This window comes from Podospora anserina, chromosome 7 (assembly GCF_000226545.1).
Source record: "Podospora anserina S mat+ genomic DNA chromosome 7, supercontig 1".
In the NCBI taxonomy this organism is placed as follows: domain Eukaryota; kingdom Fungi; phylum Ascomycota; class Sordariomycetes; order Sordariales; family Podosporaceae; genus Podospora; species Podospora anserina.
The window spans coordinates 1,862,830-1,875,546 of record NW_001914854.1 but is presented as its reverse complement, the minus strand read 5'-3'; the positions used below and the strand labels follow the sequence as shown (position 1 = coordinate 1,875,546).

General features: G+C 52.4%; 5 protein-coding genes across 5 annotated transcripts; 3 read left to right on the top strand and 2 right to left on the bottom strand.

The window, feature by feature from the left end:
- Positions 1-1,039: 1,039 nt before the first annotated feature.
- PODANS_7_7210 (uncharacterized protein) lies at positions 1,040-2,249 on the top strand (the record flags this gene model as incomplete). The annotated part of the gene is made up of 3 exons (XM_001908043.1): positions 1,040-1,085; positions 1,149-1,888; positions 1,953-2,249. 3 exons carry the CDS (start codon positions 1,040-1,042, stop codon positions 2,247-2,249), a joined length of 1,083 nt encoding a protein of 360 aa, XP_001908078.1.
- Positions 2,250-2,700: 451 nt separating this feature from the next.
- On the bottom strand, positions 2,701-4,619 carry PODANS_7_7200 (uncharacterized protein; the record flags this gene model as incomplete). Its single annotated transcript, XM_001908042.1, has 4 exons — positions 2,701-2,718; positions 2,779-2,952; positions 3,004-4,396; positions 4,561-4,619. 4 exons carry the CDS (start codon positions 4,617-4,619, stop codon positions 2,701-2,703), a joined length of 1,644 nt encoding a protein of 547 aa, XP_001908077.1.
- A 666-nt stretch (positions 4,620-5,285) lies between these two features.
- On the top strand, positions 5,286-6,347 carry PODANS_7_7190 (uncharacterized protein; the record flags this gene model as incomplete). Its single annotated transcript, XM_001908041.1, has 1 exon — positions 5,286-6,347. One exon carries the CDS (start codon positions 5,286-5,288, stop codon positions 6,345-6,347), a length of 1,062 nt encoding a protein of 353 aa, XP_001908076.1.
- Positions 6,348-7,209: 862 nt separating this feature from the next.
- Positions 7,210-9,014, bottom strand: PODANS_7_7180 (uncharacterized protein; the record flags this gene model as incomplete). The annotated part of the gene is made up of 3 exons (XM_001908040.1): positions 7,210-7,286; positions 7,352-7,703; positions 7,755-9,014. 3 exons carry the CDS (start codon positions 9,012-9,014, stop codon positions 7,210-7,212), a joined length of 1,689 nt encoding a protein of 562 aa, XP_001908075.1.
- A 1,329-nt stretch (positions 9,015-10,343) lies between these two features.
- PODANS_7_7170 (uncharacterized protein) lies at positions 10,344-11,463 on the top strand (the record flags this gene model as incomplete). Its single annotated transcript, XM_001908039.1, has 2 exons — positions 10,344-10,730; positions 10,786-11,463. The coding sequence occupies 2 exons, from the start codon at positions 10,344-10,346 to the stop codon at positions 11,461-11,463; spliced, it is 1,065 nt and encodes a 354-aa protein (XP_001908074.1).
- Between the last annotated feature and the right edge of the window lie 1,254 nt (positions 11,464-12,717).

Here is a 12,717-nt window from a genome sequence, read left to right as displayed (position 1 = left end):
TTCAAGTAAGCTACAGCTAGCGGCACAATGAACATGACAAGCCGGCGACGAGCCAGCTATTGACGAAGTAACGGTACAAACTCAGTGTTATGATAATCGCTTCAAGTTCCTCTACAGGCGGGCAATCTTGTGTTGCGAAGAGTCAAAGACAATTGTGAACCTTGACACAGTGAGACGTCCAGATCTCAGCAGAGATCTGATAGCTCCATGGCGCTCACAGTTCAGGGTGCTTATGACAAGGCACCACTGGGCTTGTTATGTTGCAAGTTTCGATGTGCCATCCAAGAGTTGCAATGAAACTGGCAATGAGTGTGTGTGTGTGGGTAGGCGCGCTCTCAGGTCGAGCTCTGGAAAAGGTCACCTCATCCTTCAACATCAAACCAAAATCAACTGATAACCGAGACTGACGTATGTGGTCAATCCGGACGATGGCACTTGTTTCCGAATACCTACAGTCACAGCAATGGCATTTACGTGCGACTCATGATACTCGGCAGACTCAACGACAAAAATCACACAAAAGCAAATCACAAATAATCACACAAAGAAATGTCAGCAGCGACTATCTAACGAGGCCCAGTAGAACATATTAACAGGCTCCGCTAGCGAAAAAAGGCTGCTGGGCTACGAACCCTTCTCTGGGCACAGATTAATGATCATGACGATTTTGGGAGAGATAAAATGCCCTGATGATAAGGATTAAGTGCCGTGAAGAAGAAGAAGAAGAGGAGGAAAAGAAGTTTCAAAAAATTTGGCAGCCGGGAAAGTAGTTTTAAGTACCCCCTGGTGGGGTAGACAACGCTAGGTGGTAATTGGCAGGCGGTGAGCGGGAAGCTTGGACCCTTCCCCTGCAAAAAGTTGACGGGAAAGTGTGGTTCGCGGCTTTGGGACGAACCTGGCTGGTGAAAGGAGAGGAATTGAAGATTGAGTGAGGTGAGAGCAGGATAAGCAGTTTGATCCCCCCACACTTGAAAACCGACACAAGGGGACAGCCAAGGCAGCACCCGACTTGCTGAGGAGGAATTGAACAAATAAAAACATGATGTCGGCGGCGCCAGGTAGAAGAGCGGCTGCTCTTCTGAGGGGTAGGTTTTGTTCTTGGTATACTCTCTTGCTATAAATCCAGAACTGACGATATTTCTCACAAGGTTCACAAAGAGTCTGCCTCCAATGCGCACGATCCTCCCCCACCGCCGCTCCCCTCCTCAGATCAACAACCACCACCACCACCCTCCTCCCTAGACGTACCTTCGCAGCCGAAGCAACCGCCCCCTCCTCCCCAATACCAGAACAACCCACCACCACAACCACCCAACCACCACCCACCCCTGGCCCAGGCCCCTCCCCCTACCGCATCAAATCCGCCCTCATCCTCACCCGCCCCCCCCTCCTAACCCGCCTCCCCACCCCCTTCGAATCCTCCTTTTACCTCTACCAAAAACGCCTCAACGAGCGCCTCGTCGCCCCCTTCCGCAAAGACTACTACTTCAAGCAAGACACCGCCCACGACCTCGAATGGCGCATCAAGCTCAAGGAGCGTCACGGCGTGCCGGCCAAGGACATCGGGCGGTACAACCCCCGCGGCCGCATGGCCTGGAACGACGAGGTTCTCGTCGGTAGCACCGCCTCTTCCCCGGAGACGCTGACAGAAGTCCTGCTCAAAGACGCAGAGGTCAGGGTCAGTGAAGATGGTGAACTGATCGCCCCGGAAGAAATCGTGCCGGTGGAGAAACCTATGCCGAGGAGGACGGAGGCGGATGAGAAGGGGGATAAGACTAGGTTGGATAGGAAGCTGGACGAGACGCTTTATCTTGTTGTGAAGAAGGGGAGGGAGGGGAAGTGGGGGTTTCCGATGGGGCAGGTTGAGACTGATGAGGCGTTACATCATGTTTGTTTTTTCCCCTCCTTACATTAAAACTGGTGAGGATGTGTGTTGCTGACCAAGGAAATAGACTGCCAAGAGAGCGCTTGCGGAGGCGGCCGGTGTGAACATGAACACTTGGGTCGTCGGCCGTGTGCCCGTGGCTCACCAGGTGATTGAGCCCGAGATCGAACCCGAGACCAAGAAGCTCGTCAAGAGGGGGGATAAGATTTTTTATCTCAAGGGGAGGATCATGGCTGGACAGGCGGATCTGACGGGGAATACCCAGGGGCTGACCGAGTTTAGGTGGTTGACGCAGAGGGAGATGGAGAAGGTGCTGCCGAGGAGTGTGTGGGAGAGTGTCAAGGGGATGGTGGAGTTGAGGTAGAAAGTTGCCCATCTCATGAGATGGAGGGCATTGTATGTATGTGTATGATTTAGTTTTGGTTGGAAGAAAGCGGAAGGCATCAAAAAACAAAAGCAAAACATTCGGGGAAATAGGGGGGAATGTTTTGTGACTGGTCTATCTGGGTGGGAATGTACAATAATCTGTGAAAGAGACTTGTAGAGCATGTATAAAGGGGCTTTTGTTTCTGTTGCGAGATGGTAACAAAACGGGGGGTCTGATCATAAGAAAAGAGATAATTGATAGTGACCCGGCTTGAAAACAACATTTCTATGGCCCTTACAGATAACGTCAAACATAAACTCCGGCATAAGTCTGGACATGGACATTGTACATTCAATTCACTCTAGTCTAATCCGCCCAGTTATTTGATCCTTTTTCTACTCCCACCCAGCACACACAAGCATTTGTAATTTTGCTATGCGCACGTCCCTCAGTCCTCATCCCAGTTCTGTCATACTAAGTCAGCATCTGTCATCAATGACACATCGATCATCTAACAAGAACTCACCTTGTTGGGTCCAGGAGGCTTGGGTCCACCAGCCTGCCTGGCAACAATGATCTGATCCACAGAGAGCACCGTCCGGGCAGCTTCCGTGGCGAGCTTGATGGCCCATTGCTTGGTCACCAGCAAGTCGAGAATGCCCTCCTCCTCAGCATCCAGGAGGAAGGTACCGTCGTTGTTCTGGATCAAACGTTAGTTGTAGCTGTAGCAAAAAGGGCAAGGAGAGCATACCTCAATGTCAACACCCGCAGACCAACCATCCTGCTTCTGATGGGCAGCATACAATCTGCTCAGAACCTCAGTGGCATCCAAACCAGCACTCTCGGCAAGGGTCCTTGGCACGACCTCAAAGGCCTCGGCATACTTCTTGATGGAGTACTGCGCAAGACCCTGAGTCTTGTCACCAACAGCCTGTATCCTCTCAACAAGCTCAATCTCTGTAGCACCAGCACCAGGCACCAGTCTGGCGTCCCTTGTGATGGCCTTAACAACATTGACACCGTCATCAACGGCACGCTCAATGTCATCGAGATGGTTCTGAGTAGCTCCACGGAGCACAATGGTGGCTGTCCTCGTGGCCTCATCCTCCTGTCTGAAAACCGTCACCCGGTCACCGCCAATCTCCTGTGTCTCCACCACGTCAATGGTACCCATCTCGTCAGGCATGGGAGCGCCAAGACGAGCAAGTGGTGTGGCACCAACCACTCTGCAAATTCTTCTGAGCTCAAACTTGCTGAGAATCTTGATGACCAGGATGCCGTAGCGGTTGAGGTAGTGCAAGGCCAGCTCGCCAACTGTAGAGCCCGCAACGACGACACGGATGCCGGCATCGTATAGCTCCTTGATAGCAGCCTCGAGTTGTGACTCCTCGCCCTTTGTGAAGTCAAGCATCTCCTTGGCGTTGTGTAGTAATACTGTGCCCTTGGTCTCGGTCTGGCTGGTGTCGATGGCGCAAGTGAAGACACCGACCTTGGCCTTCTTGGCCTTCTTCACCGATCCGTTGGGCTCCTTGGGGAAGACCATACCCTTGACGACACGGCTCTGCTCCAAGCTGCCACCCATGATCTTGACGACGCGGACGTTGTCGACGTTGAAGTTGGCTGGGTTCTTGGGAAGGACGGCGAGGACAGCCTCGGCGACGAGCTTGGAGAGGAACTCCTCGTTGCCGTTCTGCTTGCTGGCGATGACGGTGCGGATGGCCTTGCTCAGTTCGTCCTGGGTCCGGATATCCTCCACCTTGTCAATCTCGAGCTCATCAAGAAAGTCGAGAGCAATCTTCTGTGCCCGTTCGTACCCAGTAACAATGTCAGATGTCTTGAGACCCATGCGCAGAAGCTCCTCCGCCTTCTTGAGAAGCTCGCCAGCGAGGACGATGACAAGGTTGGTGGCATCGCCCATCTCGGACTCTTGTTGCTGACTGGCCATGACGAGAAGCTTAGCGGCGGGGTGGACAACATCGAGCTCGCGGAGGATGGTGGCGGCGTCGGAGGTGAGGATCATCTTCTGGAGATGGTTGATGACGATCTTGTTGCGGCCATAGGGACCCAACGATGTCTGGACCGTCGACGAGATGGCGCGGCAGGCATCGATGTTGCGCAGGACAGCTCCATCTTCAGAATCGTAGCTATAGACAAAGAAAGCAACAGATAGGTCAGCGCTGGGTTGCTATGTGTTGTTGCGATGCCATTCAGGGGCAGCAACAAGTGCATGGTGGGGCAGAGGCGAGATGAGGCGGGGAAGGGGGCAAGGCAGGCAGCGTTCACAAGCTTTGGGATAATGAAAACTTACTTGTTATAGCCGCCCTTGAAAAGGCCGGCGTTGGGCGCATTTGGGATGTTGAGAGACATGGCTGTGGTGAGGTTTCTCGCGGGTTGCGAGGCTTAGAATGGATAGGAGGTGTCGACCGTTCCCAAGGTTAGCGAGTTAAACCAAACGATCCAAGAGCTGCCCGCTGTTTCCCGCTGTGGAGGCCCGCAAAAAAAGTTGAAGTCAACAAAAACGGTAGGCAGCCTTGGGGTGCGTGCAGCTCCCCCTGCCATGCTAAGTCAGCACCCCACCATCCACTAACTCCCAAGAAAACAGTGGACCCCGTCTGGACCTTTCAGCCTTGTCGCGCCTGCCGCGAAGCACTACAACTCTCACGTCTCTTGATCCATCCATCCCAGAGTGCTTCATTTCGGCCTGCGTCGTTTCTTGCTCTCTTCAAAAGGTGCCCCGAGCTCCAAACGCTATCAGAAATCTAGGCTTTTCAATTGCTGACGCGATATTTATAGCCCCACCATCTTTATTCTTTGCGACTCTTGTTTTTATTTCTTCCACGCTCTCAACTTTCCCAATTCTCAACGCCGCTGTAATCCGCCGGTCGAGTTAGTTCACAACCGTCCACCATGGCGCCAGGTACGTTACGTCAAACTCCCAATCTAACCACCCCGTAACCTTTTTTCCCCAAAAAAACCATCTTCTCCTCATCATCATCACCATCATCACCATCCATTGATTCCCCCGCTCAAAAAATGGACGACCTCACTGACCAAACCTTCGCCCTCTCCCCAGCAAGCGCAATCCCCCCAGCCCTCCCCCCAACGGTAGAGGAGGCCTACCGCAGAAAATGCAACAAGCTCCGCCAGCGCACCAACGAAGTCGAAAAGGCCAACGACGCCTCTAGAGTCCGCATCAACCGCCTGAAGCGCCAGATCGAGAAGCTCCGCCTCGAGCGCGTCTTTCTGTTCGAGCAACTCGCCAAGCGGACGAGCACAAACGTGGAGGACTCTGACGGCAGCCCGAGCCCACCACCGACTGTAAGTTCATCACCATCATCTTTATCGCCAAGAAGACTACTGTTGAACGCCGCCGCTCTTTCCAACAACCCGTCACAAAATGAGAGAGATGATCGACTGACTCCTTCGCGTTTGGATAAACAGCCCAAGGAGAAGCCGCTGAGACTGAAGCGAGGCCATAGAAAGGCGAGCATTTTGCCTGTTGATGGGAGTGGGAGCCAGGCGGGGGGTAGTCAGGCTGGTGGGAATGGGGTTGGGCCGTCGTCTTTGACGGCGAGCCAGTTTATTAGCCAGAATCCTGAGGGTGCGAGTCACTCGCCGAGTGGGAGTGATGCTTTTTCATTGGCGAATAGGGGGGGGTCGAACGGGGTGCATCATCAGGAGCCGCCTAAGAAGCCGGGGAATGCGTTTGAGCTTTATTGCAATGAGAGGAACACGGCTGCTTCTGCTGATGTTGCTACTGACGATAAGGCCGAACAGGAGGAGTCAAGGCGGGAGGTGGACGATGACGAGCTTGCTCGGGGGTGGAAAGATCTGAGCGAGACGCAACGTGGGGAGTTTGAGACGAGGGCGGGGGAGAATATGGCTCAGTATGAGAAGGAGAGGGGGGAGTATGATGATGCTGCTGCTGCTGCTGAGGCGAAGAGGCAGAAGGAGAGCGAGGAGGCGGAGGAGAAGGGGAAAGAGAATGGTACGGAAAATGCTACGGAGGAGGAGCAAAAGGATGACCAAGGGGATGTGGAGATGGGGGAGTACGATACTGATCAGGAGACGCAGCCTAATCCGGAGGATGATTAGAGTGTCCCTGCTGCGAAGGCTGAGGAAGAACCACTGAGAAAAAGCAGTATACTCGTTTTGCGCAGCGGGGGGGAGGAGCAACATATGGAACAAGAGACGCAGGCTAACCCGGTGGTGGTGGAAGAGGAGGAAGAGGAGGACGAGTAGGTGGAGGAAGGATGGTTCACCCTTCCACTTTAAGTACAGACGTGTGTTTTACCCGCCCAATGGGTGAGGCAGTTGCTTGGTGCCTTCGTCGTTCTAACCTCGTGTTTTTTTTCTCGCTTTCTATGGGTCTGGGAGCGACAAGGGAAATAAACAGGAATGGTCGGGGAGCAGGTTCGTGTTGACTGACCACGGAGAAAAAAGGGTGGTGTTGAGGCGTACATTATTTGGCGACTAGGTTTTTTCTTCGATTATGGTTTTGCTTCTTCTTTGTGTTACTGTAGCTACTAGATATTCCTTGAACAATGTCCAACCGTTTGTAAGTCATGTTTGAGAACAGCCATTGAAAAAGCTTGATAGACTCTATGGGAACGTTCATTTTAACCACCTTGCTCAACAGCCTTTACTTCTCTGGTGGTGCTGTGTTTGTTGTGAAGGTAGTGAAAAGAGTTACACCTGCAACGTAAAAGACTCGTCTTGAATTGGGAAGAGAGACATAGAAAAAGAAAAACTCCAAGCCTATGCCTTAGTATGCATGTCCCGCGAACACAAACACACACCAAAAACTCCTACAACTGCATACAAGAGTGTATATATGTAGAAAATACAGCCACGCGAACCCCCCCCCTTTCCGCTCATTATCCTCCCTCCCCCGCCCTACTCCTCTTTCACACCCACGCTTCTCTACCTATATATATTGCCCCTCTGTGGAATTCTATTAATCAATACCCACATACAAATCCACAATGATATTCACCAACGCCACCACAATCTCCGCCGCGATCAACACAATAACTATTTTCCAGTCAGTCAGCAAAAATATCCAGTCTCGTTCTTCATATCAGGGAATGAAAACTCACCAATCCACTCCAGCTTCTCCCCGTGCCCATGACTCAACTGATCCTTCAGCACCGCCAGCAAATCCGCAATCACATCCAACCTCTCCGTCAGCAACCCCACCCTCTGGTCCATCTCTAGATAACTCCTCACCGCCTGATACACCGGCTCCAGCTGCGGCTCGACCCAGAACAGCTCCGGGGTGTCCAGCACCGACCCATTCAGGTGCACACCAATCCGCAAAATAAACAACTCGCCAATCTGCATGTTGATCTGTCTACGAGAAAGGTCAATCTTGCCAGTAAGGGCGAGCTGGGAGGGTATGTCTTTGCAGTCTTCGATTGTGGAGGCGATGAGTTCTTCAAAGAGGGAGGTCTATTTCTTTCGGTTAGTGGGTGGAAGGGGGAAAGGGGAGGAGGTAAATACCTTGACACTTTGGGCTAGGGCATGCGAGATGGCCAGCTTTGTCATGTAATTGCTCTTGTCTCTCAGCGTGATAAAATCGTTGTATATCCGCGGCTGATACTCGTGCGTGTAGTAAAAGTTAAACTTTTCTGTTTCCACGTCGTCCGGGCCAAGCTTCTCTAGCTCGAATTTGGTGATCTCCTTTAGGAACCTCTGCTCCTGACTTGCTGACATGCCCCATATTACCACCACACCATAGTTGAAGAAGAAGACCTCTGGGGTGTGGACGGTGATGTCAAAGTCGACTGGTTGGAGACGGTCACCACCTTCTGTTGCCACCACGCTTTCACCCAGTTGCTGTAGGTCGTCGACGCTTTGGTGGGGACCGTTACCGTATTGTTCGGAAGCATACACTTCTGCGGCCTCGTTTCTGAGGTCTATCAGATTTTGCTGATGGAAGCCCTCGCCGTCTGCTCCGGGAACTTCGCCAGTGGAGTGTCGTCGTTCAGGGGTGGAGTGGACTTGGATTATTTGTTCCTGCCGGGAGAGCTCGACTTGTTTGGAGCTATAGCTGTATGGCGAGTAGATGCACTCGTCGATCAGCTTCGGGTTTGCGCCGCGCCCTTTGCCCTTCCCTTTGAGGAACCTCATAAGCCCATCCATCTGGTATCTGTTCGCCGTGCAGTAGGCTGTGACCCTGGGCAGTGTCTGGCGGTCGGCCTTGCCGAGACGGGCGGCATCTCTGCGGGCAGTTGGGTCTTTGATGCGAGTGTACTGCGAGTACACCTCCCTGCCACTTTCCTCATCCGCTCCATCTTCTTCCAACTCCGGGGTCGGCAGCAACTTGAGCTTCTGAGCGTTCTTCGTGGTACGTTGAGGGCCAATCTTGGGTAGGTGATGTCCTGGTGCGCCCGCCACGGGAAGTACACCGCTGGGTCCTCCGCCCCCATGACTATTGCGCCGGCGGAGTTTATTGTTTAGGGCGGACAACATAGGCGGGCCACCGCCGAGCCCGCCGGTGCTGATGGCCGAGGGGCTGGAGGGCGATAAGGGCGGTTGATGTTGGTGGTGTTGGTGATGGCCTGCTGTTCTTATCCGGGTGCGGTATTGCTGCTCGGGCTCGATCGTCTTGGAGACAGGGTTTGGATTGAAGGTGACATTGCGCTGTGGTTTTGGAGGGCGGGTGGCAGACTCGGGGGATGATGGGGGCTCGACAGAGGAGGTGGATGAACTGTTTGATAAGAGAGGCGTTGTCTCGATGGGCGCCGTCGTGTCCGCCATTTTGTTGTCTTTTCACCTGAGTGGTGGGCGCTGTGATGAGACACGAGGTCTCGGCCGTGTTTTCCAATCAAGCGTCCAATCCGAAAACAGCTATGGATTGTGGTGATTGACGGGAGAGGGTATCGTTTGTTGCTTATTCCTCCCTCTGACTTTCCTTTTTGTCGTGCCAATCGAAGCTGGTTCCTTAGCGGACTGGGGGAGAGCTTATCGCTGATCGTCGTGGTAAAAAATGATCTGAATGGTGCGGTGTCTCCAACTCTCTACTGTTGCAGACGGGATTGGTGATGACGTCTGGACAGTGTTTGCAGAAGACCCAGTTTCTCAATTGCAGCCGTTTTTCGCTGTGGTTGGCTGAACAAAAGATTGTGGGGATGGCGCTAAGACCGCGCATGCTGTGGCCCACAAATCATGTGCTTCGAGCTTCTGTCTTGTGCTGGGTTTTCCTTGGCTTTGCTTGTGACACAGCAGTCACAACAGCCACAGCAACACCACAACGGCGCCGGCAGCTGCGAGGCCTTCTCATTTTGGATGCAAGTGCTGCCATGCTCACCCAGCTTACCAATCGTTCCAGATTGCGGGTGGAAGACATCAATTGAGGTTGCTGAGAGCAAATGTGTGATCTAACAGCCAGTTGTTGCCTGGTTACAGCCAGCATTTGTTGATTTGCCCCTGACCCACATGCTCGGAATAGCTTCATATTGCGTTTCTGACACTCCTGCTTGAAACATCATGATTTGTGGTGCTGTGTTGTTTCTCAGTCGATCTCTCCCTCGTTTCTTCCAAAAAGTAGAGACCCAACACGCAGACAACCACAGCTGAAATGCATCATGCCTTCCAGATGTGCTTGGAAGGCAAGCGAGCCGCTGGGATGACTCGATTTGAACCGAAGCAATGGCGGGACCGAACTGTGAGCGATCAGCCGATATCAGATGCTGCTGGGCAGGCGCGTAGATGCCTTCCTTCCATATGTTGCTTGAATATCTCGGACTTGTCTTGCCATCGGAGCATTCGAACGTGACCTCCTTCCTTCGTCAACACTCCCTCATGTTATTGTTTCCACGACATGAACATCACTCCTTCCCTCAACGACATTGTCATCGCCAAACTGCGTCAACCCCGGTTTGGGTCGGCAACGACGGAGTGTCTATAAAATGTCTCCTCAGAGTTTGCAGTCTTGTATTCTTCTCTTTCTTCCTCTATTCTCTCAATCATCATCAAGCATCGCCAACGCAGTCAACTTTTACAGCCCAGCTTCCCCCATTTTTGGACTTTGTTTCAGGAGATAGCACAGCATCATCAATTTTCTCGTTTGTTCACATCTACATCACAATGGTTTCCAAACTCGCCTTCAACAGCCTTGCGCTTCTCTCCTCCTCCAGTTCTGTGCTCGCTCAGTTCCAAGGCACAACCTACAATCAGACGGGCCCTTTTCTCCTTCAGGTCGTCACGGCTGATGATGACGCACTTGTGGGCAAATATCTCACCACCTGCCATGCCGGCGCTACCATTACGGGCCTTTGCATCGGCTCCAACGACGTCAGCAACTTCACCCTGAGCTTTTACTACAACTACACCATCGTCAACGGCCAACCATCCAAGACCGGCTTCCTCACATGGTCGCTGCCTGTTCCTGGCGCCGAGGGCCCCCTGAGCCTTTCTGAGCCCATGAGCCTCATGTTTGAGCCCGGAAGTAATGTGGCTGTACCCATGTTTACAGTAGGTCTACTTCTTTGTTGTCGTCATTCTGCCATTCGCTAACCATATTCTACAGCCGAGTCAAGCTGGTACGCCTGTCGGATGGGACAATAACACTCTTTTCATCGCGGCGCCCTACGACGATTCCAAGTTCAGACCCAATGTCTATCCCAACGCGACGACCACAGACGGCAGCATCATGCGACAGCTCCGCAATTGGCATTCTTGCTGGGTGTTGTACAGCGCCTATTACTTCAACTCTGTCGGCTGGGTCTCTGGCGGCGAGCCACGCAACCCTACCTGCGAGCCTGTCACCATTGTCAGAGTCGATCCAGCATCCTTGATCATCTCCAGTCCCTGGGACGAGTTGCCTGACGAGTGGTCTCCAATTGCCCCAGAAGAGGATCAGGACGAAAAAGACGACGAGGCTGATGACGATGAAGCTGATGACGATGAAGATGATGATGCCGAGGACGAGGATGCTTCTGCTGAGGGTCATCAAGAGGGTCAGCAGGCAAACCCAGAGGAGACTCTGGGTGCTAGCGCCGAAGGGAGTGCCAGCAACAGTTTTGGTGAGGAGCATGGCTTCAACGGAGCTGTTCAAGAGGGTACTGGCGAATCTCAGGTGCAGCAGCCTCAGGAAGCGTCTCAGGGTGAGCAGACCCAGGAGGGTGAGCAGCCATCAGAGGAGGCTCATGTGGAAGAACACGCTGAGGAGGAGCATGCAGAGGAGGGACATGAGGGCGAGCAGTAAGCAACGAATCATGGTGGTTGATTGTGGAAAACATGCATTCAGGAAATGTACATGTAGATCATAATGTTTACTGGTGGCGGATTGGTTGTTGAGAGTTAGCATCGTGAAAATCAAAGGAGTTTACATTAATTTTGCTTCTTTACTGAAGTTGGGTTACTATGGGAAGTTGAACCAGTGCTAATGCTGTGCGAAACGCTTGAGTGCTCAAACACGTGGGAATACCGGCATCTGGCTTCGCGGTGGCCGGCCCGGTGCTTGTGCCACGGAGTCGTGCCAGGACAAACTCGGATCCGGCTTGTGTAAACATTGAGGTTTGTCATATCAGTTGTGCAGACTGTGGTTCCAAAGTTCCGCTATTGCTGAAAAGGTCTTGGAGCTATGCTACTACCCTTTGTCTCACGTCTGCTGCTGTGATAGATCAACGCTGTGTCTGTGCCTTGTTGACTTGTGTAAGTCTGAGCTGTGACAGGGTTGTACCGCGCCGCTAGAGGCTCTTATTTGGACGTCGCTTCTTGACCTTTGACAATCAAGAAGCGATCGCAACATCATGTAGAGAGGTTTGATGCAGAGATATGTGGTGGTTTGTTTATGGCTTTTTCGCCGAGGCTGGGTTTGGCAAGGATGGGGAGGTGATCGGCTGTTTGGGGCTGACCTTGTGGTACAGAGAGGTACGGATGTTAAATATGCTGGGGATTGGCAGGCGATCAATGCTGTCAACGAGAATTCGATGTGTTGTTGTAAAAGGGCGGGATAAGGATGGCGCTGGAGGAGGAGGAGGATTGCGTGATATTGTGTTGATCTATTGATTTTTTCCTATATGGATCATCATTGTGTTTTGAGACTTGCAGACGATCAAAAGTTGGCTCAAAGCAACGAGAAGATGATATGTTGTGAGAAGCGGGATGGGGAATGCTATTTGGGGAACTGTTTCTCAAGTTCTTAAGAGGGAGTTGAGGTGGAGATGTGGTTATTGTGTGATTCACTGACGATCAACTACTGTAGTTAGCAAGTTAGGTAGGTAGGTAGGTGCCAGATAATTATCCAACGTTGGCAGTGGTTGGGGAGGTATATTACAGGAGGAATGGGATGGCCACGTCTGATAGGTAAGTGATTACCTAGGTATCCGAACAATGAACAGGACATCTCTACGGGGGAGTTATTCACCATGATGATCAAAACCCGCGCCGACTACAACATTCCCAAAGATCCGCAACACCCTACTGGTAAAGCCTCGGGCAGAGAAAGGACTGTTCC